At 55.6% G+C, this 27,080-nt stretch overlaps 1 protein-coding gene across 1 annotated transcript in view; it reads right to left on the bottom strand.

Annotated features, from left to right (window-relative positions):
• Positions 1-25,836, bottom strand: part of TENT4A (terminal nucleotidyltransferase 4A) — a 39,390-nt gene extending 13,554 nt beyond the window's left edge. Inside the window, exons 1-2 of the mRNA XM_020900305.2 lie at positions 25,026-25,836; positions 691-814 (exon numbers count right to left, since the gene is read on the bottom strand). Coding sequence (XP_020755964.2) covers positions 691-814; positions 25,026-25,783 — 882 coding nt within the window. The 5' untranslated portion in view covers positions 25,784-25,836. The remainder of the gene's footprint in view (positions 1-690; positions 815-25,025) is intronic.
• Positions 25,837-27,080: the final 1,244 nt, after the last annotated feature.

Here is a 27,080-nt window from a genome sequence, read left to right as displayed (position 1 = left end):
TCCTCTCCAGCCTTAAGGTAAAAGCCTGCCCCAAAAGGAATTCTCCAAAACTCAGAATCAAAGGACAAAGCAGCTCCTGGCGGCACCCACAGCCACGCAGCACTGGTGCCCAGGCTGTGGACAGCACAGGGCTCTGTCCCAGGGCACCCAAGGGCAAGGATGAAACTGCTGCAGTGGGGGCAGGGGTGCCAGGGCACCAGAGGGCCTTCTCTCACTGACCCCCAGGTGCCCAGGGCCCATGGAGCACGCCTCCATGAGCACACATGGTTCACCCACTGGGGAAGTGGTTTGCGAGCAAACACTTCTAGGGTTCATGGAATGGAACCCTGCAATGCAGTGTGGTGCGGGAAGGGGTAACCTTATATTAGGGTAAACTACAAACAAGAAAAATAATCACAAGATTCCAAAAAAGAATTCTCCAAAGCAGATGGTCCTCACACTTGAAGATGTCAGAAGCTCAGAACCACTGGTGGGGGGGGGGGGGGGGTCGAGCTGAGCACAGAACCCTGCCCCCAACCCGAGTTCCCGGGGTCTCCCTCAGTGGGGCTGGCAGGGGCACGTGCGTCTCTAACAAGCTCCAGCTGAGGCCACCGCCCCGCCAGCACCACAGCGGGGCCGGCCTGCCGGCTCTGCACAGGCCCGCAGACATAGGGCGCCCACCGCACGGCGGTGCACAGCGCAGATACGCACATCAGCCGTTGGCCAGAGGTCCTTCACCACCGTCTCGATCCTTCTCACCACTTCTCTCCTCATGGCAGCTTCTTCAGGACAAGGGGACATGAAGTTATAAAAGTCAATTATTTCCTCATGCAGCCTAGTGGACAAAAGAGAAACACACCAGAGTCACCATTAGATGTAACCACACGCCTCGTTCTGAGATCAGCATGACACTAAAGCGTATCTCCGGCTAATTAAAACCCAGTTTCTTGTTTCCTCTGAGCGTACAGGATGAGGTGACCCCTCTGTGGGGATGCAATCCCACAGCACAGTTTAGCACCCCAGAGTAACAGGAGTGCATTTCACCAAAACTTTCGACTCATGTTTAAAGTCTTATCCAAAAGAAACATCTCAGTGACCTGACATTAAAAAACTGAGAAAATGCCATCCATCAAAGTTGAAGGGAGCTCCCAACGGAGGCGGAGCAGGGACCCCATTACCCAGGGGCCTTACCTCACGCGGGTGTGCTCCAGGCCCAGGGGCGCCCTCACTGTGGGGTCTGAGACAGGCCAGGCCAGGAGAAGACTCCTGACCTCAGGAGCCTGGCAGGCCCGAGTCTCAGCGGCCAGGTCTGCCTGACCCACTGAGACAACACCCCGGGTCAGCAACAAGGGCCCAGGCCACGACTCCGGAGCCAGGGACCAAGGTGTGAGGAACCCAAGTCAGTTCAGCCCTCCCCCACTCCACTGTTTCTAACAAAGATATAAAATAAAAAGCAGTGGCTTCAGGAGAGACCGGTGGGCTCTGAAAGCCACCTCACACCCCAGCCCCCAGAGTCACTTCTCTGCCAGTCCCCTGGGGGTGGCAACGTAGGGTCACTGTTCTGCTGGAAGGAAGGACATGCCACCCTCAGATACTTGGCAGGATTAAAGATAAGGGAGCAAATAACCTACTCCCAGAAATTATGTATCAAGTCAAATCTACCTGGTTCCATTCCAAGTTTGATTACTAGTAAGGAAAAGAAGATAAAGTGAAATTCGTTCAATAATAGTATCAACATCAAAAACAATACTACTATCAACATCAGCTCCACAGTGAGTCCACCTGAGAGCACGCACGACTTGACAGGACCACCTGGTGCCCAGCCAGGAAGGTGGGGCCAGACCGCTGACGTCTCGTCCCGCACCAACCGCAGCTCACGGCCCGCTGTGACCCTCACCCGCAGGGTCGCCTCCCTGCAGCCACCCACGCCTACAGTCCTAGCGCGCAGTCTACAAGCAAGTGAAGCCACTGAAAGCCCAGACGGGATGGAACAGGAGACAAACCCTCAACACCCTGTTCACAGCGCATCGGCGGCGTCAGCGAGGCCACCACTGACTTTTCAAACAAAACATCACCCCAAGCCTGCTACTGCTTAAGCCGTGAGTCCAGTTTTCAGTTAATCAGAAGAGGTAGTAAGTCATACCACACTGAAACGTAGTAATTTTACCAAAATAGCTATCAAATTCCCAAGACTTAGAAGGTAAAGCTCCTACCATCTCGACGATGCCTGGGAGCCAATGACATCCTGAGCCTTTTCCCCCACCCCTTCCAGGGGCTCAGATGGCACGTCGTGAGAGCCATGAGCCACAATTCCCCGAGCTCAGCATGGTCGTCAGCAGGACCAGACGCGCCAGGTGAGTGACCACACCAGGGACCCTCCTGCTAGCGAGGACGTCAGACCCCGCCCCCAGCGCCTGCTGGGAGGCCCACGCACCCCTGGGTCAGCCGTCTGTTGGTGAGCGGTCAGCACACCCAAGCACCAGGAGCACACGCTCCCCTGCGCCCAGCACTGTTGATAACAGAGCACAGAGGGGCAGAGATGCTGAGTGAGGACAGAGGCCTGGAGGAGCCAGGCAACTGGCCGGGAGACTTGGAAAAAGAGCAGCCGAGCCGATGTGGTCAAATCCAAGCTCACGTTCCACACACCCAACACGTGAAAGCATCAGGAGACAGGCACTCCAACCCCCCAGACGCCACTGCAGAGTGGAAAGGATGGCCATGTGAGACACACACCTCCGCTTCCCGGGGTCTGCCCTCCGGGCCGCACGTAACCAGCGGGGAGTCGGACGGCTGCTGACTTGCCTTGTCTTGTTCCGCCAGTGAGACGCACCAATGACATGCATGTCTGAGATACGGAATAAACCGCATCTATAATTTCACAACTGCTGTAGCACATGTTAGGAGGAGGACACTTGCTGGATCCTGCTGGCGGCCTGGCTGGACAAGGAGGCTCCGGTGCACCCTGGAGCTCTTCCTCTGGGCAGGCAGGGCCTCTCGAGCTGGTTACCGCTGTGGCTCTGGAATGGGAGGCCCCATCGGTTCGGAAAGACACGACAAGTCTGACAACCGTCTGGGCAGATTCAGAAAACCCTGCAGCTGGCTCCTCTGGCTCGGGCTCTTGGAGGAACCCTGAGAGGAAGGAAGCTCCGAGGGCAGGAGAGGGCTGGGGGCCAGGTAGAGCCACTAGACAGGGCCTGTGGGCGGGAGGAGCAGCGCCCCCGCACCCCACTAGGCAGGGGGATGACCGGAGTCCAGCTGGAGGACAGGGTGCCTGCTCACAGCCTGGTCTCAGGGCCAGCTTGTGGCAGGCACTCCATCAATACGTGTGGGATCAATCAAGTTTTGATCAAATAGTTTGCTGATGACCTCGTCACTAAAGACCTGGCCTTCCCTATACAACATCATCAAAAATGAGCATCCAGGTGTTTGACCCCTGCGCTGGATAACTCAATGTGTAAGCACAAGTCTTAAACGGTCAAGTAACCTAGAAAAGGTACACAGTCCTAATGAAAGAGCTGGGATGCTGCTATTCAATACGGACATGAGTTTGAGTAGGCTCCTGGAATTGGTGATGGACAGGGAAGCCTGGCATGCTGAAGTCCACGGGGTCGCAGAGTCGGACATGACTGAGCAACTGGCTGAGTGATATCACAAGAAGCATCATCACTCTGTGAAACGACCTATGATGGTCGGGACAGCACACTTTCACACCAGCATCGGACACACAGCAGGGCCTTCTGTCGATCACCGCTTCCGAGAGTGAACACGCACCTGCCTTCAGTTCTCCAAAGGGCTTTACAGAACAATGTCGAGGAAGAGGTTTGATCTTTTCTACTCAAGAATGAAAATGAGGATGGTTGCTCGTCTCATGCAGCAAAGCCTCTACAGAATCTCACAGCTGACAAGACCTCTGCATTAAAACCACACTCGAGTCTCATCAGCATACAATTTAGTCATCGTATCTCCCAGGGCCCACATCACCCATTCCCACATCTCTCAAGGAAATTTCTATGCTGTGACCATCATGGTGCGACGTCCTCTGTCATGAATCAGAGTAGCGGGATCACAAAACCAGCTGCAGCGACAATAACCTGAGGGCCCAGGTGCTTAAAAGATCACGGACCTCCTGCACTTACAGGTACCAGCGAGCCATGACAGAAGCCACAGGGACCTTCTGAGAGGTTAAGGGCGGTGCACCCACAGCCTTTCGCCCACCCCTTCCCCAGTCCTGGCACACTGGGGTCAGGGAACCATCACTCTGCGACTTTCCCTCTCTGCAAACAGAATCCTGACACAGTAGCTAAAAAAACAAGGAAGGCAGATTCCTGCCTCTTTCTACATTTGAAAATGTTAATACAGAGGCAGAGCTAAAGTTTCAAATGAAAATATCAAACAGAAAAAAAATCAAAAGGAGCCATCTCAGACTTCCAGACTCCAACACAAACACGACAAAGACTGAGACAGCAGAGGAATCACAAAGAAGTTCTATCCAAAAACACGTGGCGTGTAAACTGTCAGCTGCACGTGGCAGAAACAGGAAGGATTTGTTCAGAGAGACCAAGGCGCTCTCGGGCTGAACCTCACGCTCTGGGGTCAGCTGATCACAGGTCTGACTGAACGAAGGTTCCCTCACTGAGCCCGAAATACCTGGGCTCTGGCACACACGCACACTCCGTGTGCACGTAACTCAGGGAAAGGTCCAAGAGGCCACAAGCCAAGGCCACGGGGCTTCCTCCTCCGGTGATCAACAAGCTGGTAAGTGACCACCTCCTACTCTATAGACAGCTGGGTGCCACTAGAATTTTGGGTTTTTATTAGAATATACTCATCTATGTATACATTAAAAAGTGAAAAGGACTTCCTTGGTGTCCAGTGGTTAAGACTCTTAAGTTTCCACTGCAGGGGGCGTGGGTTTGGGTCCCTGATTCGGGAACAAAGATCCCGCATGCCACATGGTGTGGCCAAAAAATATTTTAAATTGCGTATAATTTAAAAAAATAATAATGTTTAAAAAGTTACAAGGAAAAAAGATGCATTTTAGAGGAAACACAACTGAGGAAGCACATACAAGTTCACCCATCAGTGTGCTCATTACACCACTAATTGTATTTAACATATGGAAATACTAAATACAACACAAAACGTGGAATAGGAAATGGCAACCCACTTCAGTATTCTTGCCTGGGAAATCCCATGGACAGAGAAGCCTGGCGGGCTACAGTCCTTGGGGTCGCCAAGAGTCAGACACAACTGAACAACAACTGTTAAAAGTAATTGTTATGGTTCTTGATATAATTTATACACATACATACTGCTACATTCACAAAACTCTGACTTAATAGCTCAACAAGACCCTGGTAAACAATGGTGCCTGATTAGAGCATTTTCCAAGTAACTGATGTAACTTGTAATTGGGCAAAGACTATTATTCTTCCATCATCATGAAAATGTACTCTTTCTTCCCCTAACATTTCAATGTGTCTAAAGTTGGGATGCGTCTTTCAATCAATGGCTGAGCATCAAACCAATTCAGAATTAAGTATTTTTTTTTTCACGGCACGTTTTCTTCACAGTACACCTCTAAGCTGGCTGATGAACAAAAAATTGTCTATATGAAGTTTATATTTCAATTTTAAATGGGTAGAGTTCAAGTAACAGCACCTCAGATCCAAAGGAACACGTGAATTAGAAGCTGGCCACAAGGCACTGTGGGGAGGCAGCAAGAGCCACAGAGGATCACGGGGTGTGACGCCTGACCGTGACTCTGCAGACACGAGGTGGAGAATCAACTCCCTAAACCTCCGCACAACACAGACCTCACCCTCAGCTGAGGAGACCCGGTGGTCCCTGCTGCCCACTGCAGGGCCTACAGGGGTCGCCCACGAGGAGCGGCGCCTGGGATGGCTGTGTGTGGGGGCGGCTCGAGCCTCTTGAGAGGTGCCGTCAGTTGGGACATGGTGGGCAAGTCTTGCTGGCAGGTGCTCAGGAGGAACTAGAGGGCAGCCTCATACCGTGTCTGAGAGGCGGGCTCTGACACACTCCAGCCCTGGCGACTGGCCATGCAGACCACACGCAGCTTCAGCAGTCAGGGTGGAAGAATCTCAAACTGACACAACACAACGGCGCAAGTCCTGAATTGATGCCCTGCCTGGCTATTTTAAGAAAGATGAAAATGGTGAGACCAGAGTTTTCAGTGAATTGTAATCAAGGAACTACTGGAAAACATCTGAAGCATTATTTTAAAATGTAGTTTTAATCTAAGTATCAGAAAATAAGGTTCACTGAAAAATGAGAAAAGACATTTCTTACAATCACTTTCTTGTAAGAGTTCAAACCCACTCAAAAGGTAATGACTTAAAAATTTTTAGTACCTTTAGTACCTTAATTAGTCAAATTAATTTTTGCACTTGTTTCAGTATCTGTTTTAGTAAATACTTGGTATATGGCTGCTGTACATACTTATGAAATCCAAGTCAATGAGCTTTTCAAAGAGCAGAAGACAGATTATTAAGTTAGGTACCGAACTGTGTCATTTCACAGCTAATACAGCTATTCACGAGAACAGATGCCCCATTCCAGGAGGAGGATTTTCGACTGCAGAAGCTGGGCTGGCAGGGTTACATGGCTTCCGACATTGTCTAAGTCTGAACCAGAGCCAGCAAGGGCTGGCTGGTTCTGAAGGGGGCGCCTGGCAGCAGCACCTCCCCAGCCCGGGGCCCTGGCACCCAGCCCCAGGCAGAGAGGCTCCTTCTCCCGCTGCCAGCGCGGCACAGTCTGTGGGCTGTTCCGTGGAGACATCTCTGCACTCAGACAAGAGGACAGGCAGATGCACTACAGCAGGTAGGAGACACGATTACACAAGGGACCAGAAGCGGGGACAATGAAATGTACTTAAAACAGTGTGGGCAGAAGCGGGGCAAACAGGAAGGCCAAGCTGATGCAGGTCTGCGAGGGGGAAGCACAGAGGGCCGCCTGCTCTCCTATATTTGAAGTCTCCATGGCTTTTTCTAAGGAAAGCCAGTCAGAGGTCAGACTTCATTCATCACTTCGCGGGAGAAGAAAAACCAGATGAATGAACACAACCTCCTCTAGCTCGGTTACAGGACATTTCAGCGCAAAAGCCCACGAGCGCGGTGCTCCTGGACATTCAGTCATCACCCCCCTTCCCCACCCCACAGTCCTGACACCCCAGCCCCCGCCCCCACGGCCCCCACTACTGCTGACCGTGAGTCACCCTGTTTCACACCCTCCATGAACCTGGTCAATTCCAAACGCCTGTGGAAAGCCAGGCTTTTTGATTACAGTGAAAAAGGCAAAAGAACTTACTAGAAACCCTCTTGCACTGTTCACATATTCTCATTCTCTCCCTCTCCTTTCCAGCTCCCCTCACAAGCCTTGATAATCAGTGGTTTCTCAGAAACCAGAGTGCCCTCCCGCAGCTCCACGATGCTCACGGTCTCCAGCTCCGCCACCGACAGGAGCTTGGTGAGAATATCTGCATGAACCACTGCAGTCCTAGAGGGGACTTTCGGGCCACATGAATGCTCTTGCAGCGAGAGCCCGAAGCCCGACTGCCCAAGGCACAGACAGGCCTGCGCCCCCCACAGCTGCGAAGCATGGGCTCTTGGACAGACAGACCAGCAGGGGATGACCAAATGACTTCTATTTTGGGGGAGTACAATCCTTTCTAAACACGGTTAGTGATTAATTAGAAATCATTTGTATTTATTTTTAAATAATTAAGACCAAACCCAACTGCTGAGACTGTGCTTTCTCTCATTGTGACCAGCAAGGGGCTACTCCCTTGTGGAGAACTGGCTCTTGGGTGCCTGGGCTGCAGTCATTGTGACTGACAATGACAATTAAGAGCAAACCCAAGCATACTGCACACACCAAGCAAAGGCCCTGGGGCCTCCGAGTGGCCCAAGAACCACCACCTCTTCCTCACAGAAACCTCTTCCTCACAGAAAAAAGAGGTCAAATACCAGAAGCTCTTAATTAACCATGGCAGAGGCAGTTAATTTTAAAAAGACCAATTACTATCTCTACCAACTATTTAGAAAACCGTGAACAAGGCCGCCAAAGGTTAACTTTTCAACCTAAGCTCCAAAGTGTAAGGAGATTGAAACCGCAAGGTCGAAAGCCCGTGTGCCTCCAGAGCACTCCTGCTCATCACCGAGCCAGGACTCCCACCGCTGGCCTGCGGGGCCGCACCTTGGCCGTGTTGCATCTGCCAGCACCTACCTGTGCACGGGGCTCCTGAGCGTGCCCCTGCAGGAAGCTGCGGGGCCTCCAGAGTGCAGAGAGAGGCCCTCTGGAGAAACTGCTGCCAGGGGAGGGTCCTGACTGCTGAGTGACTGGAGGAGGAGGATGTGGTGAGGGACGGGGAGCCCTGGAGCACCAGGCCAGGCCAAGGCCAACCCAGGACAAAAGAGGGCCAGGACAGAGGGCTCTGCAGCTCAGGAACCGTCCACTCAGTCACCCTGACCCATGCAAACTCAGCTCTTGGCAGAAGCAAGCTTTCGGACTCTCCTGGTGGTCCAGTGGTAAAGAATCTGCCTGCTGATGCAGGGGACACAGGTTTGACCCCTGGTCCAGGAAGATCCTACATGCTGCGGGGCAACTAAGCCTGCAGGCCACAATGACTGACGCCCAGGCACCCGAAAGCCAGTGCTCCACAAAGGAGCAGCCCCTCCTGGCCACAAAGAGAGAAAGCACACTCTCAGCAACGAAGATCCAGCATGGCAAAAAATAAAACTTTGTTTTTTTAAGAAAAGTAAGCTTTCTCTCCTGTCCTCTCCCGAGATCCACCCTGGGATGACTCAGACAGAACTGTGTGCAGCGATGTCCAAGCACCGGAGCTGCAGGGGAGCAGAGGTGCCGCTGGGCAGGTCGGGGAAGTGCCTCTTCACCCCGGCAGAGCAGACCCAGCCACACTGCATGCGCCGCGCCAAGCCAAGGCCCTGGGGCCTCCAAGTGGCACAAGAGCCACAACCATCTCCTCTTCCTCACAGAAGACAGCAAGAGGTCAGGTATCACAGCTCTTAATTAACCATGGCAGAGGCAGTTAATTTAAGGTGTGTCTTCTAAACCCACTTCGAGAACAGATAGGACATGCTGACATGGGTTTCTACACAGAGAACGCTGGTAAGATACCTGAGCGCTTCCCACAGACCAGGACGAAGCCAACTTCAGCATTTCACAGACATGCGAGCAGAGAGTCTGCTGGTTTTAACTGCTCAGAACCATCACTCTGCCAGGGTGCATCATGACCCGCCACAACCACCAGCTGGAGCAAGCCAGCAGGGAGCTCCCACTCACTAAGCAAGTCCTCAACTCGTCACGGGACACAAACGACCAGTGGGGCTCAGCCTCCTGACACGGGCCCTGAGGAGCCCACATGCCCTCCAGAACCCACAGTCTGGAGTAGCTCACAGCCACTGCCAGGGCAAAGGGTGCCAAGAAGGCCCCTGGCTGAGCCACACGCAACGGCTCAGGACGCCGGCTGAGCCAGCGGCTCACCCAGCCCTGCACGGCAGCCGCAGCACAGGCCCTTCAGGCCGCAGGGCTCAGAGGGAACCGCCCAGCCATGCTCCTGGCTCCAGGAGCTGGATCATTTCTCAGATGGAGACAGCTACATCTTCTGCCCTATTTCCAGATGTGCTCACACTCACAAAGGTAAGCTGGGTAATCTGGGCAGCAACCTGGTTAAGAGTCTGAAAAGAGGACTATTCTGAGAGACTGCACAATGCTGTGCACAGACAGCACGCTCACTAGTGTCTCCACATCGTCTTTGTTGCTGCTCAGCTGCTAAGTTGTGTTCAACTCACTCTTTGCGACCCCATGGACCGCAGCACGCCAGGCTTCCCTGTCCATCACCAACGCCCAGAGCTTGCTCAAACTCATCCCTCGAGTCAGTGATGCCATCCAACCATCTCATCTCTGTCGCCCCCTTCTCCTCCTGCCTTCAATCTTTCCCAGCATCAGAGTCTTTTCCAATGAGTCCACCCTTCCCATCAGGTAGCCAAAGTATTGGAGCTTCAGCATCAGTCCTTCCAGTGAATATTCAGGTCTGATTTCCTTTAGGATTGACTGGTTTGATCTCCATGCAGTCCTAGGGACTCTCAAGAGTCTTTTTCCAGCACCACAATTCGAAAGCATCAATTCTTTGGTGCTCAGCCTTCTTTATGGTGGAACTCTCACATCCGTACATGACTACTGGAAAAACCATAGCTTTGACTATATGGACCTTTGTCAGCAAAGTGATATCTCTGCTTTTTAATACACTGTCTAGGTTTGTCATAGCTTTTCTTCCAAGAGGCAAGCATCTTTTAATTTCACACCTCCAGTCACTGTACACAGTGATTGTGGAGCCCAAGAAAATAAAATCTACCACTGCTTCCCCTTTTTTGCCATGTATTTGCCATAAAGTGATGAGACAGGATGCCATTATAGTCTTTCAGGAAAGTATTATTTGATCAGGACTCAAACTCGCAGCCGTGCAGCTCATGATCCTGACCTTCAGCCACAGGCTGGGGAGTCATGCTCAGCAAGTCGCCCAACACACAGACACGGGCAGAAATATGCACGACAGGCCTTTATAAAAAGTGAAAAGTTGTATGTATCTACTCCTAGTTATCTGAGAAACAATGTACATCAATTCCATCCTTAAAAATTATTTAAAGGAGATTTTCGAGACAGGAGGAGCCATTTATCTAGAGTTAGATTTAAACAAACATACAAGATGACCCATTTGTGACACATTTAAAGCAGCATTAAAAAATAAGAGAGAACAGCAAAGTAGCATGGGTCGTTTCTTTTCCTTATTTCCCAAATTTCTTCAGTAAGTACTGTACTGCTTTTATAATCAAAGCCAAGAGAAAGCGTCCTCATGCAGGGTTAGTGACTGACTTTACTCCAAAGACCGAAGGCAGACACTGCTGAGCTTCACTCCTCTTCAGGCGGGCCGCCTTCAGCCAAACCCACACACGTGCTCCCTCTGGCTGGGCCCCTGCCCGCACCCTGGGGGCCCAGGGGCCTCCTCCTGAGCTCATCTCCAACATCGTGCAGCCCTAGATCTCTGGTTAAAGTACCCCCAGGTCACTGGCTTATTAGCAGAGAGACAGGGCTTCTAAGAAAGCCACCCTACAAGCCCAGAGCCACCTCTGCAGACATGGATGACTGACCAGAGGGGACCAGTGAGGAAGGGGATGTCCCCACCCCTGCCGGTCTTTCTGGTCAGCTCCTATCAACAGTGCTGCTGGCAGAGGGCTGTGCCCAGGGTGACTCTGAGGCTACATGCAGACGTCACATGTGTACTCTGTCATGTCTGGGTCTACGGGACCCCGTGGACTGCAGCCCACCAGGTTCCTGTGTCCATGGGATTTCCCAGGCAAGAGTATTGGAGAAGGTTGCCATTTCCTCTTCCAGAGGATCTTCCTGAGTTAGAAACTACTAAAATTCACTAACAACGTGATCATATCAGTGTTCTTACTATGCCGACGAGTAACTGGCACACACACCTGCCCACTGGGTCCAATCGCCTGTGACACGTCAGGAGCACGACCCTCAGAACCCCTCCCCCTCCTACGTTACAGATGATCAGAGGCTGGCACCCAGCCCGAGCCTCGCGTCCCACACAGAACCTGCTGGCGTGAACTCAAGGTTCACATGTCTCTGCTCATACTGCTGCAAGAGGCCCTGGAGCCTCCGCGCACCCTGCCTCCTGCGGACCCCCACCCAGCCGGCTGCTCTGTCCCTGGCCCCGACTGCTGGGCAGTGACGCCAGACGCCGTGTGCACCTCTCCCCAGAGAACGCTGTGTGCCGCACCTGATGGAGGGCATTGCCAACTACCATCCATACCCCTGGGACCCAGGGGGGCACTCAGTGAGCCTGAGCCTGCTTCAGACAGACCACAGACGTGACCACGTGGGCGCTCGTCACCGCCAGGCACCCGTGCGCTGCTGGCCACACGAGAGCCAAGTCTCCCCACACGCCTGTGTGTCAGCATTTCTGAAAGTCCACTGTAATTAAAGCCACTTAACTTCACGGTATCCAATATTTGTGTATACATCAAAGTCAAGCGTGGTCTATGATTCCAGAAGAATAAAAACATAAATTATCAAATGTTTACTTTTCATCCAATCTGCAAAAGGTCTCCACGTGTGTAGAGCAGGGAGTAAATCATCTGTTCCAGTTCTGCCTGGCATGACTGAGACATGTCCACCTCCTGAGTCTCAAGGCCGGACCCAGGGTTCTGGCTCAAGACACCAGCAAAAGCACATGCCAACCTCCGAAGGCCCCCCAGATGATTGGGAAAGTATTTTAAAGAAAAGGGGGACAACACGACAGTGCTGGAAAACTGGTAAAAACAGGCAGGGAGGACGGACAAAGCACAGAACTCACTGGACCCGAAGGTTTAAGTCGACACTGAAGACCAGAAAGCAGACGCGAGTCATCATCTGGCTCCTTACAGCCAACCCCGGCAGGGCAAGCTCTGACCCCGGCTACGGAGAGCGCCAGACAGAGGAAAGCAGGCCCTCATCTCGCGGAGCTGGGAGCAAAGCAGGCAACCAAAAGCAACCCGAAGCACGGCACGGCCTGCAGAGATTCCAAATGGTGGCCAAGGCCAACGTCACAGCTACTCCACGGCGTGGGGTCAGGGGCGGCCTCCCAACGAGCTGGTGCAAGAGCCACGACAGAGGGCAAGATGCACGCAGCCAGACGTTCACAGATCAGGGCAGCCCTGGAGGCAAAGGAAGAACCCGGCACCGCCTGGAGCACAGGGAGCCTGGGGCCGACACAGCACCAGCGAGGGCCGGCCACCCCTGGGCTGAGCTCAGAGCAGACGAGCGCCAGGCCTGGAGACCCTGAGTCCATGAAAGGACAGGAGCTGGGCCCCAAGAAGCCGAGCTCTTCGGGGACAGGCTTCAAGCCCCAAAAGGTGGTCCACAGACTCACCCCAAGACTCTCCTCTCCACCCAGGGGCCCACGGGTCCCAAAGGGCCCACCGAAGATACAGCAGCCCCTGTGGCCTGCAGCTGGCTGAAAAGGGAACATTCCAGGGGAGTGAGAGGGCTCGGACACCCTCACGCCGCATCCTCGGAGACTGCAACCCAGGACCACAGCAGAGCAAACCAAAAGGCAGAGACCAGGACGCCGAAGGTCATGAGGACAACCTGGTGCAGGAGTGGACGCCGGCTGGGGTCAGGAAAGCCCACTCCCGTGCCTCATGCTATGGAACACCTAGCTAAGACTGTGTCCATAAACACAGGGTGGAAAGAGGGTGAGGAGCATGGGGAGCCACTGCACCGACAGCCTTGGAAGAGCCAGTTTAAGGAGGGTGGACAGAGAGGAGAAAGAAAGAAGGCAGCTGTCCACGTGGAGAAGGTGCGAGACTCCCAGCGACAGGAAGATGAACCCAACAAACGCCCGGCCCCAAAAGTCAAGGCAAAGCCTGCTCTGCAGATGGCAGGGCGGCTGCAAAAAGGCCTGAGGTGGGGTCCATACCGCGGAAAGGACCAGGTAAGGATGGGAGGCAGGCTCGGACAGGCGGGCATCCAGAAGCAACCAGCGTCCCTGAGCGGAGCTCTGTCCTGCTTCAGATCTCTGAAAGCAGCTAGCGACGGTGGGCAGCAAACCAAGGTCACGATGCTGGCCCCTGGCAGGCTTCGGGGAGCACGCGCCCACGAGCTCTCCTGTACACCAGACGGGTGGACCCAGGCCCGCGGAGCGGCCAGGGACTGCGGACCAGGGGGATCAAGGGCTCAGAGCCCACAGGGCCAGCGCTCACATGTGGGGCAGCCCCACAAAGACACCCACCAGAACCTGGAAAGCTGGTGGCGTCCGGGGACAGCCTGGCGCCCAGCACAACATCTACGGAAGTACAGAACCAAGGCTGAGCGACTGCAGACTGCAGGGTCGGGGCAGGAGGGCGGGACCCCTGCCGGTCTGGGCCTCTGTTTCCCCCCAGGAAACACAGGGCTGCTGACAGCACCCCCACACAGCGTCACTGTGAGGATTCAACAAGTCCACAGTGTTCAGAACAGGGCCTGGCACTCAGAAGGAGCTCAATAAACGTAGGTAGTGATCACAGTGACGGAACAAGACACCAACGCCTAAGGCACGGTGACAGACAACGGATCCTGTGTCAGGAACTGGAGATGAATGCGGGCCGTGTAGTGGCCCCGCAGATGGGCGCCTTATACGTCTCCGGGCGCTGCAAGCCCAGCACCTGCTTCCTGCACGGCCAGGTGACGGTGAGAGCCTTGTCCGGGCGTGCAGACTACCAACTCTGTGTCCGCACACAGTGGAGACAGAAGGCGGGAACGCAGCCCTCTTCCCAGGAGGGAGGGCACTCGTCCCATGATGAGGCCCCACCCGCCCTCGTCTAAGCCCACCACCCACAAAGACCCCACTTCCTGCCACCACCGCACTGTGGGCACGAGGGCTTCAGCAGCTGAGTCTGGCGGAGGCAACTCCCCAGCCAGGGCTCATGTCTCTATGTGACAGCAAGCAAACTGAAGGGATTGTATTAAAGCGTTTTACTCTGGGGCTTTCCTGGTGGCCCAGTGATGAAGAATCCACCTTCCAACACAGGGGACATGGGTTCGATCCCTGACCATTGAAGATCCCACGTGCCCGTGCTTCAGAGCAAAGATGCCCGCACACCACAACCACAAATCCCACGGACCACAGCCACGAAGCCAGCACTCTTAGAGCCCACAATGAGAAGCCCACATGCATCGCAACTAGAGGAGCCCCGCCAGCCACAACTAAAGAAAAATCCCGTAGCAACGAAGAGCCAGCACAGACAAAAATCAACGATTAAAAAAAGAAAACAAAGCTTTTCTTTACACTTACCCTCACAAGGTTTTCTTTATCTTTTTTATATTCTTAGTCTCCGCAAGAGCTCTTAGAAACTATTTTTCTATTTGATAGTGAATACTACTTTTGCTTTCAAGCAAAATTAATAATTCAGTAAACTGTATTTAAGGAGCACTGAAGTACGTCTGCTGATAATGCCACGTGTCCATCCAAACGGGCTTAGAGAGATGTCCACAGAAGCAGTCAACTGAGGGCCTGTGGTTACTTCCTGGTGGTAGGCTTGAGTGATTTTAAGCTTTCTACTTTTTACCAAAAAAACAAAGCACAAGTCTGTTTTATAAAAATACCGTTATTTAAGTCAGCCTATAGCACGCTCAGATTCAGCGGCTTGAGCCTCACGCCCTCTCCTCCTCCTGGACTGGCAGGGGCTTGGGAGGCCCATGACGATTAATAAATACCACAACACGCACTGAGGACCACTGCCATGCCAGCAGCAAAGGCCCGACTGCCCCGTCACGGAACCGTCTTCCCCAGAGCCGCCCTCTACTTTCTTCCCACCGGCTTACTCTAAAACCCATCCTGAGAGGCCAATTCTGCCAGCTTTCCTTCCCTCCAGCCCTTAACCTGTAACAGTGCTCACAGGCCCCGTTCTCTGGAACTTGGGCTCGGCTCTGTATCCTTATCTCTGTCCTTCATCTTGCACTGAGGTTTGCGTGTCAGTCCCTTGTAGTCAGTCTTCGAGAGAGACACCAACTCTTTAGACAGATTCATCATCCACTTTCTTTCAGGAGATAACCTTTAACAATACTTCGGAATCCCTTTGCATTTCACAAGCCAAGCAAAGTATCCTCTTTTCTATATTTCAGTCATTTCCAGAGTTACACTTCAAGTTTTTAACCTGTCTGCTTAAACTCAGAGGAGATGCCAGTAACAGAATACTCTCTGTGCTCTGCACCAAGGCTCCCCCTGACCGTTCACCACCTTCCTTCTTCTGGGCCTTCCCGAGGGCACCAACCCGTCCCCAGCAGGCAGTGGGGAAGAGGGGTTTCTTGTCCAGCAGGCCTGAGCTGAGGCGCTTGTGCTTTGGCTTTCTAGGGGCACCCTGGGCAAGACGCATCATCTACCAAGACTTCATCTGCTCTTCACAACGAGCTCCTGCCCAAGGACCTGGGAGGAAGCAGGATGCGAGCGAGGGCAGCCCCGGCACGAGGCGGCCAGAGGCACACGCTCACCAGCCCTGCTCTTCCATCTCTCGGCTGTCTTCCAGAAGAATCCAAGTCAACAGCTTGTCAAACCCTTCACTGTTCATAAACCCCAACTTCTAAGAACAATCCTGATGGCAGGAGTCCTGCTGCCTTCACCACGGCTTCCCCAGGCAGTTCCAGAATGCCTGGGGGACCTCAGCGGCCAGATGAGCAGCCCCAGCTCTGTCACTGGTCATCGGACCTTCAAAGTCCTGAGAGAGGGGAGGGCCCGGGTCCCCCTCCCCTAGTCTGCTCTCTCCAGGAAAGCGAAACAGCACATGACCCTCAACAGACACACCGCGGCCAGGTCTGCAGAGCTGCAAGCTCCAGCCCAGTCTCCAACCGTCTCCCTGGGGTCGGCGCCAGACTGACATTCCCACGGGCAGCACCTGTGGCCAGATCACGTCGCCCTGGCCAGGCTGTACTTTTCTGTCTACACAACAGGAGAAGGCGTACTTGTGTCGCAGGCCTGCTCTGAGGACTCAGGGAGAAACCTCATGCGGGGCGGCAGGGAGACCACCCAGCAGAAGAGGCTGGGATGCAGGAGCCCGCCACCCACCTGCTGGCACAGACACCCGGTCAGCAGGGTCCTCTGCCAGGAAGCCGGTTTACGCTTCGTGTGCTCCGCAGACAGCAGCCCTGGGAAAGGAATTCTACTAGCAACTCAGAAACACCGTTTCCGGGGCTTTCCAGTAGTAACCTGGTGAGCAGCGTGGCCTCTGCTGGTGTGAGGGTTTGGATTTATTTAGGCAGCAGTTACTGAATCAAGCACTGTGTTTTGAGTAAAAAATCTGAAATTACTGCAGTTCAGTGCTGTCCAACATAAGACTGTTTAAATTTTAACTTAAGCACGAAGAAAACCCAGCTCCTGAGTCCTGGGAGTGTCAGTGGCCCCCACACTGGCAGCACAGAACCAGGCCCCATCCTCACAAACGTCCTGTGGGTGGCGCGGCCCTAGTTCTGACCCGCTCGAACCCTCACCCCGTTTCCTGCACAACACACAGCTGTTGTTCAGTCGTGAGTCGTGACATGACCCAGAGCACGTGCTGAAGGCTGAACGAGCTCAGAGAAACAGCGTTTAACACCCGCTCCTCCTACTCAAGACAGGACCAAAATCCCAAAGGCTTCCAAGCAAGTTACACAGGGCAGCCCCCACACACCTGGTAAACACACAGAGGACCCTAGAAGCTCTGGGAAAACAGGAGGCTTAAACCTAGAGGATACAAGCCTCCGGGCACTGTTTAAATTTTTAAAAGCAGAAAAGTTTTGTTTGGGGTCAAAGGGAGAAAGCGTTTCCCGGCCTCGGTGGGGCTGCCCAGCTGAGCCCGCAGCCCGCCCAGCGCTCTGAGGCGTCTCTCCAACACAAAGGCTCTGGCCTGAGAGGGAACGCTGCCACTATCCGGCTGGCAACAAGAACCACCTAACTTTTGGTTTCGATTTCTCCAGAGAAGAGGGAGGAACGAAACCAGTGGCCTTCCTAATGCCCCCATGTGACAAGTCACCCCACGAGCCCACTCATCTTCACATGACAGGCCCGGCAAGGGAGCAGCCCCCCTCCACAGTGGGAAACTGAGGCTCAGAAGTCAGGACCGTCGAGGAAGCCAGTCACATCCAGACAGGAAAACCAGGCTACCCGAGATGGGGCTAACCTAGTGAGCACAAGGCCTCGCACACGCTTCCCCACGCAGCCATCACCATCACACAAATGGTCTGATTTTTCATTTCCCTTTAACTCCTCCACCCTAGCCATTCCTTCAGATTCCCAGGATTCCAGAAATGTTAAGATCATCTGAGATGCCTTAAGGGCTTCCCAGGTGGTGCCAGTGGTAAAGAACCAGCCCGCCAATGCAGGAGATATAAGAGACACCAGGTTCAATCCCTGGGTTGGAAAGATCCCCTGCAGGAGAGCATAGCAATTCACTCTAGTATTCTTTCCTGGAGAATGCCATGGACAGAGGAACCTGGTGGGCCACAGTCCATGGGGTTATAAAGAGTCAGACACAACTGATAGCACCCAAGCAAGCAAGCGAGTAATGTCAGTGCGATGGTATTTCTAGCGAAATCCCTTCCAAACGTGAAAAGATAGAAACTGCCTACAATCCACCTGTTATCACTTAAGAAATTCACTCTGATCTCCAACCACACAGAGCCGAAATGGTAATGCACAGCAGCTGACTTGGGAGTTAAAAGGAGCACAAACCCACAAGAGAAAGGCATGGTGCTGATAACCGAAGCCACTCCCTGCCAAGGGGAACCTCAGCGCCATCCACCTGTGAGTGTGGAGAAGGACAAACCTCCGCGCAGAACCGCACCAGGCCAGCGTGGGTCCAGCCTCCGCACCTCCTCCCCACAGCAAAGGGAGCCCAGGCCTCGGAAGCCCTGGTCACAGGACACCCACCGGGCACCAAGCTTTCTACCTCCTCGTGTTAGGTATTAATTCCATAATAAGACAGACCAGTTAAAAACTAAATGGAGATGCCTTTCTAACACCGAACAAAATTTTTGTTGAACATTCTGCTTTTTACATTCTGGGTTGCAAAGCGTAAACCTGACTTCACCACTTTTCAGGAAGGGAGGCAGCTACACTGTGATAGATTTTACTTCATTCTGCACTTAAATAGCCTCAGAATTAGCAATCAAATCTTCAGAAATTCTAAGACAAACAGTGGAAGTTATTTTTAGCATTTGGTTTATTTCAACTCTGCAGACTTACCACACCTGCCAGACTCTCTCTTCTTCTCTCTCACTCATTTGCTCACTCACCCACCAGACACTTACACAGCAGTGGCTAGAGTGTGCCTGGCGCTGGGAATGCAGGCTAGGACACAGCCCACCTTGCCCTGAAAGGACACAGGAGAGCCAACGCCAGTTCTCAAGAGCAGCAGTAACTCCACAGGAAGGGGGAGAGCCCTGAGGCGGGGCTTCTGAGCAAGGCACCAGTCCCCGGGCCTGGGCTGGGTCTTCTGCAAGCACGGAGGGACCTCGGGGTATCCAGAGGTCACCGGGCGAGTCACCGGCCACCCTCCCCCGGCACAGGAAGGGCACCTTCCCTAAGCGAGCCTAGGCAAGACACCTCACACACGGGACTTTTCCATCACTGAGATTTTCGTCTGTCCACGGCACTCACAAGAACTCCGCTCAGATGACATGTTTTAAGGACAGTCCACATAACAGAGGCGCAGTCAGGCACTCAGAGCTATGGCCACTCTGGCTGCCCGAGTTCAGTGATGACAACCAGACCAGAGGACAGACAATCTGCCAGAGTCATAGTGATGGGCTAGTGTCCAGTCAAAGGAGAGCAGTGCTGGAAAAGAAAAGCGCAGCCCGTGTTCCCAAGCAGACAGGTCTACCTACAAGAAAACACCTCCCAACCCCTACTGCAGAAGATCCAGAACCTGCGGTCATAAGGAAATGCTCATGGCTCCTGGGATCACGCTATATTACTGTAAGCCCTTAACACAGTCCCCTGGTGGGCCTGACCCAACTCCACGAGGCCTTAAAGCAGAAGGCTTCCTGCAGCTGGCAGAGACTGTCAGAGATTCAAAGCCTGGCAGGCCTGAAGACAGAAGGACCAGAAACAAAGACGCGGGTGGTTCAAAGGAGCTGAGAGAAGAGGCCCCAGCTGGCGGCCAGCAAGAAATCAGGGACCTCAGTCCTACAACCACGAGGGAGAATCACCCCATAACAGGAGTGAGCTCACAGAGGGCTCCTGAGCCCCAGCAGAGGATGCAATGGGCAACCCAGGACTTCAGCCCAGCGAGCGCCCGAGTGGAGAAGCCAGCCCCCAGCCCAACCTCCAACCCACAGAACCTGTGAGACAGTCAACGAGAGCGGCTGTTTGTTACACAGCAGCAGTAAGTACACTCACCTGAGACGTCTCATTTGCAGGGCACTGTGGGCGGGTGTCTCGGGCACCTGTCCCGACTATGGAGCCTGCCCACCTCCCCTTCCGGACGCCCGCAGCAGTCTTCTGAGCAGAGGAACCCTGACGGGCCGGCTGGAGCCCTTCGAGACAGGCCAGTGGCCGTTCCCAGCAGGCACTGTGGCTTCAAACGACCCGGGGGCTCCCTGGAGGGATTCAGTCAGCCCTCCTCCCACAGCCCGTGAGCCGATGTTCTGGCTGCGTCATCACAAACCAGGTTTCTGAACTCGAACATCACAGGTTTACTACAAGCCTGTTTACTACAACTCTTATTCCACAACCAAAAAAACCAAAGCTTAAACCAGAATGACCTTAATGACGGCATTTTTCAAGGATGACTGCTACCTCTCCTTCCATTCATTATGAACCCACTTAAAACAGGGACCAAGATTTTAAATTAAATGGTAAACAAAAGCAAAGTCTGACACTTTACTTTGACAAACAAATCTTCGATTATGAAATTTTTTTAACTTCATAACACTGAAGACTTAACTTTTAGGAGCACACGTCCCCACCACACGCTGTGTCTCAGCAGCCGGCCTTTGCGTGGCTTTTCCACCCCACCCTACCCTCCACATAGGAGCAGTCGAGAAGCCTTCTTTACAAAACCAGCCGAGGGCCCCCATCTCACAGGCCCCCTCGCCAGCCGGTGTAACCAGCTGCCGCCCCCACCCCCCGCCTCCTCCTTGGCAGCCCCTTCCCTGAGGGTCAGCCCATCCTGGTTTACCAGGGACCAGGCATCACTCTCCCTGAGCGTCGCAGCCAGCACCCTGAGTGCGATTTCCAATTTCACTCTGCAGAGAGACCAGCCGTGGTGCGAGGGGCAGGAACAGCTACGTGACTGGCTCGCAGGTGAGTGTCTGCGTGGGAGCGGATTTCATGAATGGTCCAGGCAGCAGCAAACGCCTGCCCAGCACATCACCCTTGCTGCCCTCCACAACCAAGGGCCTCTGGGGATGAACACTGGAAAAATACAAGGCCCAGGTGTGCCACCTTTCAAGGCAGATCTCCAAATAGCATTCCTGCGAATCCCAGCACATTCAGAGGACAACATCAGGATGAGACGAAGGCAGGAGAGTGGAGACAGCCCAGGGTCCACAGCAGTCGTGCTGGGCCTTCCCCTGTGCCCTCCCACCGGTCCCCTGAGGACGCGCCAGGGGAGGCCACTTGCTGGACCGCAGGCAGGGCCACAGGGGAGAGGCGAGGTCGTGATCTCCTCCAGGCGCTGACTCAGGAGAGCGGGGAGGGGAAAACAGGCCTGGGGCAGAATGAACCCAGGCCAAGCCCTGAGGGGACTGGCTGGACAGTCCTATGAATGACACCTGTCGGCGTCTCGTAGGCTCAGGCTGAGTGAATTCTCTTTGGGGGAATAGAAGACCTTTAAACATGAAATCTCAAGGGACCTGTGGGGAGGGTGCTGGGCGACTCCGCACACACGGGCAGGCCTGAGAGGGCAAATTCGGAACCAAGCCTGGGCAGGGCCCAATGGCAGGCCTCACCAGGCCTCCTCTCTCTCATCCCAGGACCTCCTTCCTGGGGGCCCACAGGGCATCAGGGAGACTGTGAGAGAGGAACTGGGGCCCACAATCTCACCTGCTATGCAGGACTTTTCTTTACCTTGAAACAGGTTTCTGAGGCTGACCCGGGCAAAGTAATAGAGCTCGGCGGGGTCAGAGGCGAGGGTCAGTGAAGCGGGGCAGGCAGAGGCCAGGTCACAGTGGCCCTGAGCCTGTCTGCCGCCCGCCTGCAGCTCCAGGTCAGCAACCCCAGCAGAGAGCACCCCTCCCACTGCCCACACGGTTTCCCAAAGACTTGAGATTCAACCAAACAGACTAAGAACTAGAGGCAATGGCAGCTGCAAAAGAAGCATTTGACGACCTCCACGCTGAGTTCTCACCCTCACTCCCATCTGCTTTCACCTGCTTTTTCTTCATCTTCCTCGAGGATGAAGACAGGCTGGCCATCTCTCAAGGCAGCCATCAGGCTGAGTTCCCAAGGGCAGAAAGCTCCCCACAAAAGAAGGGATGGTGCCGGCTGCTACAGGGGCTGCCAGGAAGAAGCCCAGTGGGGTTCCGTGGATGCCACTCAAACTCCCGCCACACCAGCAAGTGTGAACCATTTCTGGAGGGCTGCTGTCCTTCCAGAAATGCTGTCCAGAGACTACACAGGCTGAGCAACTTCTCATCAACAAGAGTTTTGTCTGCTGGGTGGACTAGCAGCTCTCTGATCTCAGTTCCTTCCCTTTCTAAGCCACAAGGAAGAGATCTTCTGGTGGCCTTCCTCATCACTCCAGAGAAGCTGGCGACCAGGAGCAAGTTCCAGACAGTTCTTTCTCCATACCCAAATGTGAGTTCCCAGAAGCCCAGCGGGCCCGCAGACATGACTGACCATCGGGGAGGCCTCCCTCCTCCGACCCCAGGCAAACCCGCCAGCTGGACCACTGCTGGGGTGCACTCCACCTCCTCTCTGCCCTTCTGAAGCGGCAGGCCACTAGGATTCAGATCAGGGAACCAGGCACGGGACACTCGCCCTTCCAGGCACAGGGTGGGCAATCCGAGCAGTCTTCTCCTCTAAGCAGGGATGGAAGAAAGTGGACAGACCCAGGCCCACCCACGGAGACTGTCAAGGAACGGGAGACAACAAAGAGGAAAAAACCCCACCTATTTAAGGGGCTGAAAGGCAGAACCCCTGGTGGCTTCGGAGCCCACTCTTCAGCTCTGCATCACGCAGAACTGAGCTCCAACGGGCTGGTGGGGGTGGAGGAGGCACGCCCCCGACAGCGGGAGCAGAGATCCCAGGCTGAGCCCGGAGTGGCAAGCAAGGTGTCCGCTCTGCCTCTAACCTAAGCGGGGCGAGGGAGATCCGTGGGGTGGGCCCTGACCAAACCTCACTAGGGAGGACGGCAGCCCCTGAGAGGGTGCCCCCGAGTCAGCGTCACAAGGATGTGTCCCACGCCGACCCCTCCCCGAGATGCCAGCACAGCACCTGGCAGGTCGTGGGCTCAAGAAAAGCGACAGCAACCCGTGTGCCCAAGCTTACTAGAAACTACAGGCGAGGACACCGCTTGCAGAGCCTGAGCAGGTCCCACAAGAGCATCACACCCGGAGCTCTACAGGTGAAGACCACACACCCTCCTGTTTTCCTAGGGCTCAGACACAGTCAATTCCGGGGAGGAGACAGGCTGGAAACCTACAGCCACCCCCCACCACCTCTGCGCAGAAAGTTCCACAAGTAACAACTGGAGGGAGAGAGGAAAAGGAGGTGGGACTCCTCCGTGGGGCTGAAGTACTAGCTCAAACTGAAAGTCGCTCAGTCGTGTCCGACTCTTTGCCACTCCGTAGACTATACAGTCCATGGGATTCTCCAGGCCAGAATACTGGAGTGGGCAGCCTTTCCCTTCTCCAGGGGATCTTCCCCACCCAGGGATCCAACCCAGGTCTCCAGCATGGTAGGTGATTCTTTACCAGCTGAGCCACCAGGGAAACTCAAGAATACTCGAAGTGTAGCCTATTCCTTCTCCAGTGGATCTTCCTGAGCCAGGAATCGAACCGGGGTCTCCTGCATGCAGGCAGACTCTTTACCGGCTGAAATACCAGAGAAGCCCTAACTCAAAAGGCTTCAGGAATTCCTGCAAGTAATTTGCTTCCAACCCACACCAGGTGAAACAAGTTGCAGAAAGAGCAGCTATTACTGTGTGTCACACATGCTTTAAAGTAGTATCAACTTAGGTTTCACAACACACTTAAGAGAATAAACAAACCGAAGAGATAAACAGTCAGTTACTCTCACAAATAACCCCAATACCAAGCAACTGTGGGATTTATAAAACTAATGTTTTACAACCATTAACACCCTGAAAGATCCTTAGGTGACCCCCAAATCAGCTCCCAACTGTACAAGAAAGTTTATAACTTAAATCCTAAAATGCTGAGAAAAAAAAAAAACCTGCCTATGGATACCTTGTTTTCAGGTGCTCAGAAAAGCACAGGGCTCGGTAAGTAGCACTCACACCTGAGACAGCCTCACCTGGGACAGCTCCCACACACACACCCACCTTCCTCACAGGTCCTGGCCTCTGTAATTGCTCTAACGGTAAAAGGAACTTCCAATCCCCATTAGGCTGATGTGGAAATACTTCCCCCCCCCCCCCCCAGCTAAGTCTTGGACTCTTTATTTTTTTTTCCATTTATTTTTATTAGCTGGAGGCTAACTACTTTACAGTGGAAGTACTTAAACAGAGATGACACTTCCAGAGAATAACCAGTTGCTACAAACGTTTTTTACTTTTTCTGAACATTACTAACATTAAAAAACCTGCAGATGACGCTATCTGGCAATTTCGGCACAAAATTAAACCACAATATGCAAGCCCCTTCACCAGAAAGTCGTTTCTAAATTCGCTGTTGGTTAAACTGTATCGCTACCGAAAAAATCTAGTCCTGTTCTAAATGGATTTCCGCGGGGGGTAAAAAAGTTAACATTTAACCAACATTTGCCTTCAACTCGATTCAAGTTCCCGACAATACTAAAAAGCTTCTGCAAGTTAACATAAAACACCCCTCTGCATTCCATTTGACAAAAGGTTCCTAACCTGGCGCGGCTGGGGTGGGGGGGGGGGGTAGTACTGGAAAGTATGCGACCTCCTTTCCAGTTCGTTTGCTAAGTGGCTTCAGTCAGGTCCGACTCTTTGCGACCCCATGGACTGTAGCCCGCCAAGCTCCTCTGTCCAGCAAGAATACTGGAATGGGTTGCTGTTTCCTTCTGCCCCTTTCCAGTTTAGCCAGCGTGAAAAGGAAAACACCTGCACGCGCAGAACGCCGCGGGCCCTTTCCTGCACCGTTAGTTCTAGAATCTCGACACACCGCCCATTTATACTTTGAATATGAAAATAAGAAACTAAACAGGCTCCTCGCAGAGTCGGACGTCGGCCTCCGACACCCACCTTCCAAACGACATGGGAGCCCCGGGTGGGGACGTTCGATCGCCCAAGGCGCAGCCCCGGGAGGCCCTCGTGGCCGAGACCGACCCCCGCCGCCCCGGCGCGCGCACTCACCCCTGGATGCCCGGGCTGTACGCGCGGCTCTTCCATGGCGTGCCGGGCCGCGGCGCCTGGGGCCCGGGGCCGCCCCCTCCGCTGAGAGCGGCCGCGCGGCTGCCGGACAGCAGGTAGTTGAGGCCGTACGTGCTGGCCTTGTTCTCGCGTTTCCGGCGGCCCGGGTGGAACTGGTGCTGCGGCGGCGGGGAGCCGGCGGGCGCGGGCCCGCGCGGCCCGGCGTGCCCATTGGGGGCGCTCGGGGGGCCGTCCGCGAAGTGGAAGAAGGCGCCGCCGCGGCCGCCGCCCGCCCGGCCGAGCGACGCGCTGCTGGAGGACGAGGAGGAGCAGCCGGGGCTCTCGGTGCCCGACTCGGCGTTGGACGAGGACGACGACGACGAGGACGAGGACGAGGACGACAGCGACGGCGATTTGTGCAGGCGCCGGGCGCCCTCGGCCGCGGGCCCGAGCGCCGTCAGCAACGCGGGGGGCAGTGCGGCCGCGCCGGGCGCGGGCGGCGGCGGAGGCGGCGGGGGCGACGCGGCGGGCAGCGCTGGCCCCCCCAAGCCGCCGCCGCCGCCGCCGCCCGGCCCGGCCGCCCCCGTCCCCGCCGCGGCCGCTGCCGCCGTGTCCAGCGCCGGCGAGTTGAGGCAGAAGTAGGGCGCGAAGCCCGAGCCGCCGCCGCGGCCCACGCCCTGCGAGGTCTCCCAGATCTGCATCCACAGGGCATTGGCCGGCCCCTTCTGCTCCGGCTGGATCCAGGCCACGCGCGGATCCATCCACGCGCCCGCCCCGCGGGCCCGCGCGCCCGCCCGCCCCGCCCCCGGGCCGCGCCGCGCCGCGCCGCGCACGGACGGACGGACGGACGGACGGGGGGACGGACGCACGGGCGGGCGGGCCTGCGCCGCGCCTCGGGCCGGCTCGCAGCGGCGGCGGCGGCTCCCGTCGGGGTCCCGGCTCGCGGCGGCGGTCTCTGAGGAGGCGGGGAGCGCCCCGGGCAGGCGGCGGCGGTGCTGCTAGGGCCTGTCAGGCTCCCTTCAGGCGGCGCGGGGGCCGCGGCGGCGGCGGCGTTCCACACGGGCTGGCGGCGGAGGCCATCGGAGGGGGGCGGGCCCAGGCGCCGCGCGGCCCGGGACCCGCGGGAGGGCGGCCGCCGCCGCGAGCCGAGCCCTCAGGCGAGCTCGCGCCGCTAGCTCCGCGTCCCTGCCAGCAGCAACGGCGGTGGCGGAGGCGGCGGCGAAAAGACACGCTCGGCGGCGACGGGGCGCGGGGGAAGGAGGGGGCGCCGCCGCCGCCTCCGCTCCAATGAGGGGCGGGGAGGGAGCCGGGTGGGGGGCGGGGGCGGGCGGGCGGGCAGGAAGCGCGGCCTCCCGTGCCCGGGCCCGGACGGCAGTGCGCACGCGCGGCCGATTTCAAATCCTCACTAGACACCGCCGCCTGGGTTACCGCGCCTGCGCGCTGGCGTTCCCTTCCATCTGTGGAGAGGGAGTGGGGGGAGGGAAGGAGATAGGGGCGGGGCACCGCGTCGGAAGGATACGAGACGGGGGAGGGGCTGGAAAGAGGGGGGCGCCGGCTTCGTAGGCCTTTCTGGACCAGACTGGGGCTGCGGCGGGGGCAGAGGGGGAAGCCGCGGGGCTATGCACCGCCCTCGGCCCCGTCTGCATCCGCCGGCCGCACCTCCCTCCACCACGCGCAGGCCGAGGCGTGGAGACATGCGTGTTGGGTGCCCGGCGGCCGCTAGTCCGCGCAGCGCATGCGCGGGAGCCTGAGTCCCGTGCCGCCTGTGGGGGACGTTTCCGCGTCCTCGCCCTCAGCAGGCCGGCCCGCCGGCCATACGTAGGGAGCTGACCGGCCCCTCGGCGGGGCGGTCGCTGCACCAGGGGCAGAATAGAGATGTCCCAAAGCCCCCCTCGGGTCCACCAGGGTCCCGCGGGCGGCTGGTCACGCCGCGGTCACCGGTGTCGGCGCCGCCCACGTGCTCGCCGGCGTCCTTGTGAGGAGCCGGTCCCACACCCTGCGGGGGGGGGGGGACCCTCATCTGCTCGTTTCCTCAGTCTTTTTCTTTTAATTTTTAAT

The sequence above is a fragment of the Odocoileus virginianus genome, chromosome 14 (genome assembly GCF_023699985.2).
Source record: "Odocoileus virginianus isolate 20LAN1187 ecotype Illinois chromosome 14, Ovbor_1.2, whole genome shotgun sequence".
NCBI classification, from domain to species: domain Eukaryota; kingdom Metazoa; phylum Chordata; class Mammalia; order Artiodactyla; family Cervidae; genus Odocoileus; species Odocoileus virginianus.
The sequence above is the reverse complement of the archived record's forward strand: the minus strand, read 5'-3'. Positions and strand labels throughout refer to the sequence as shown.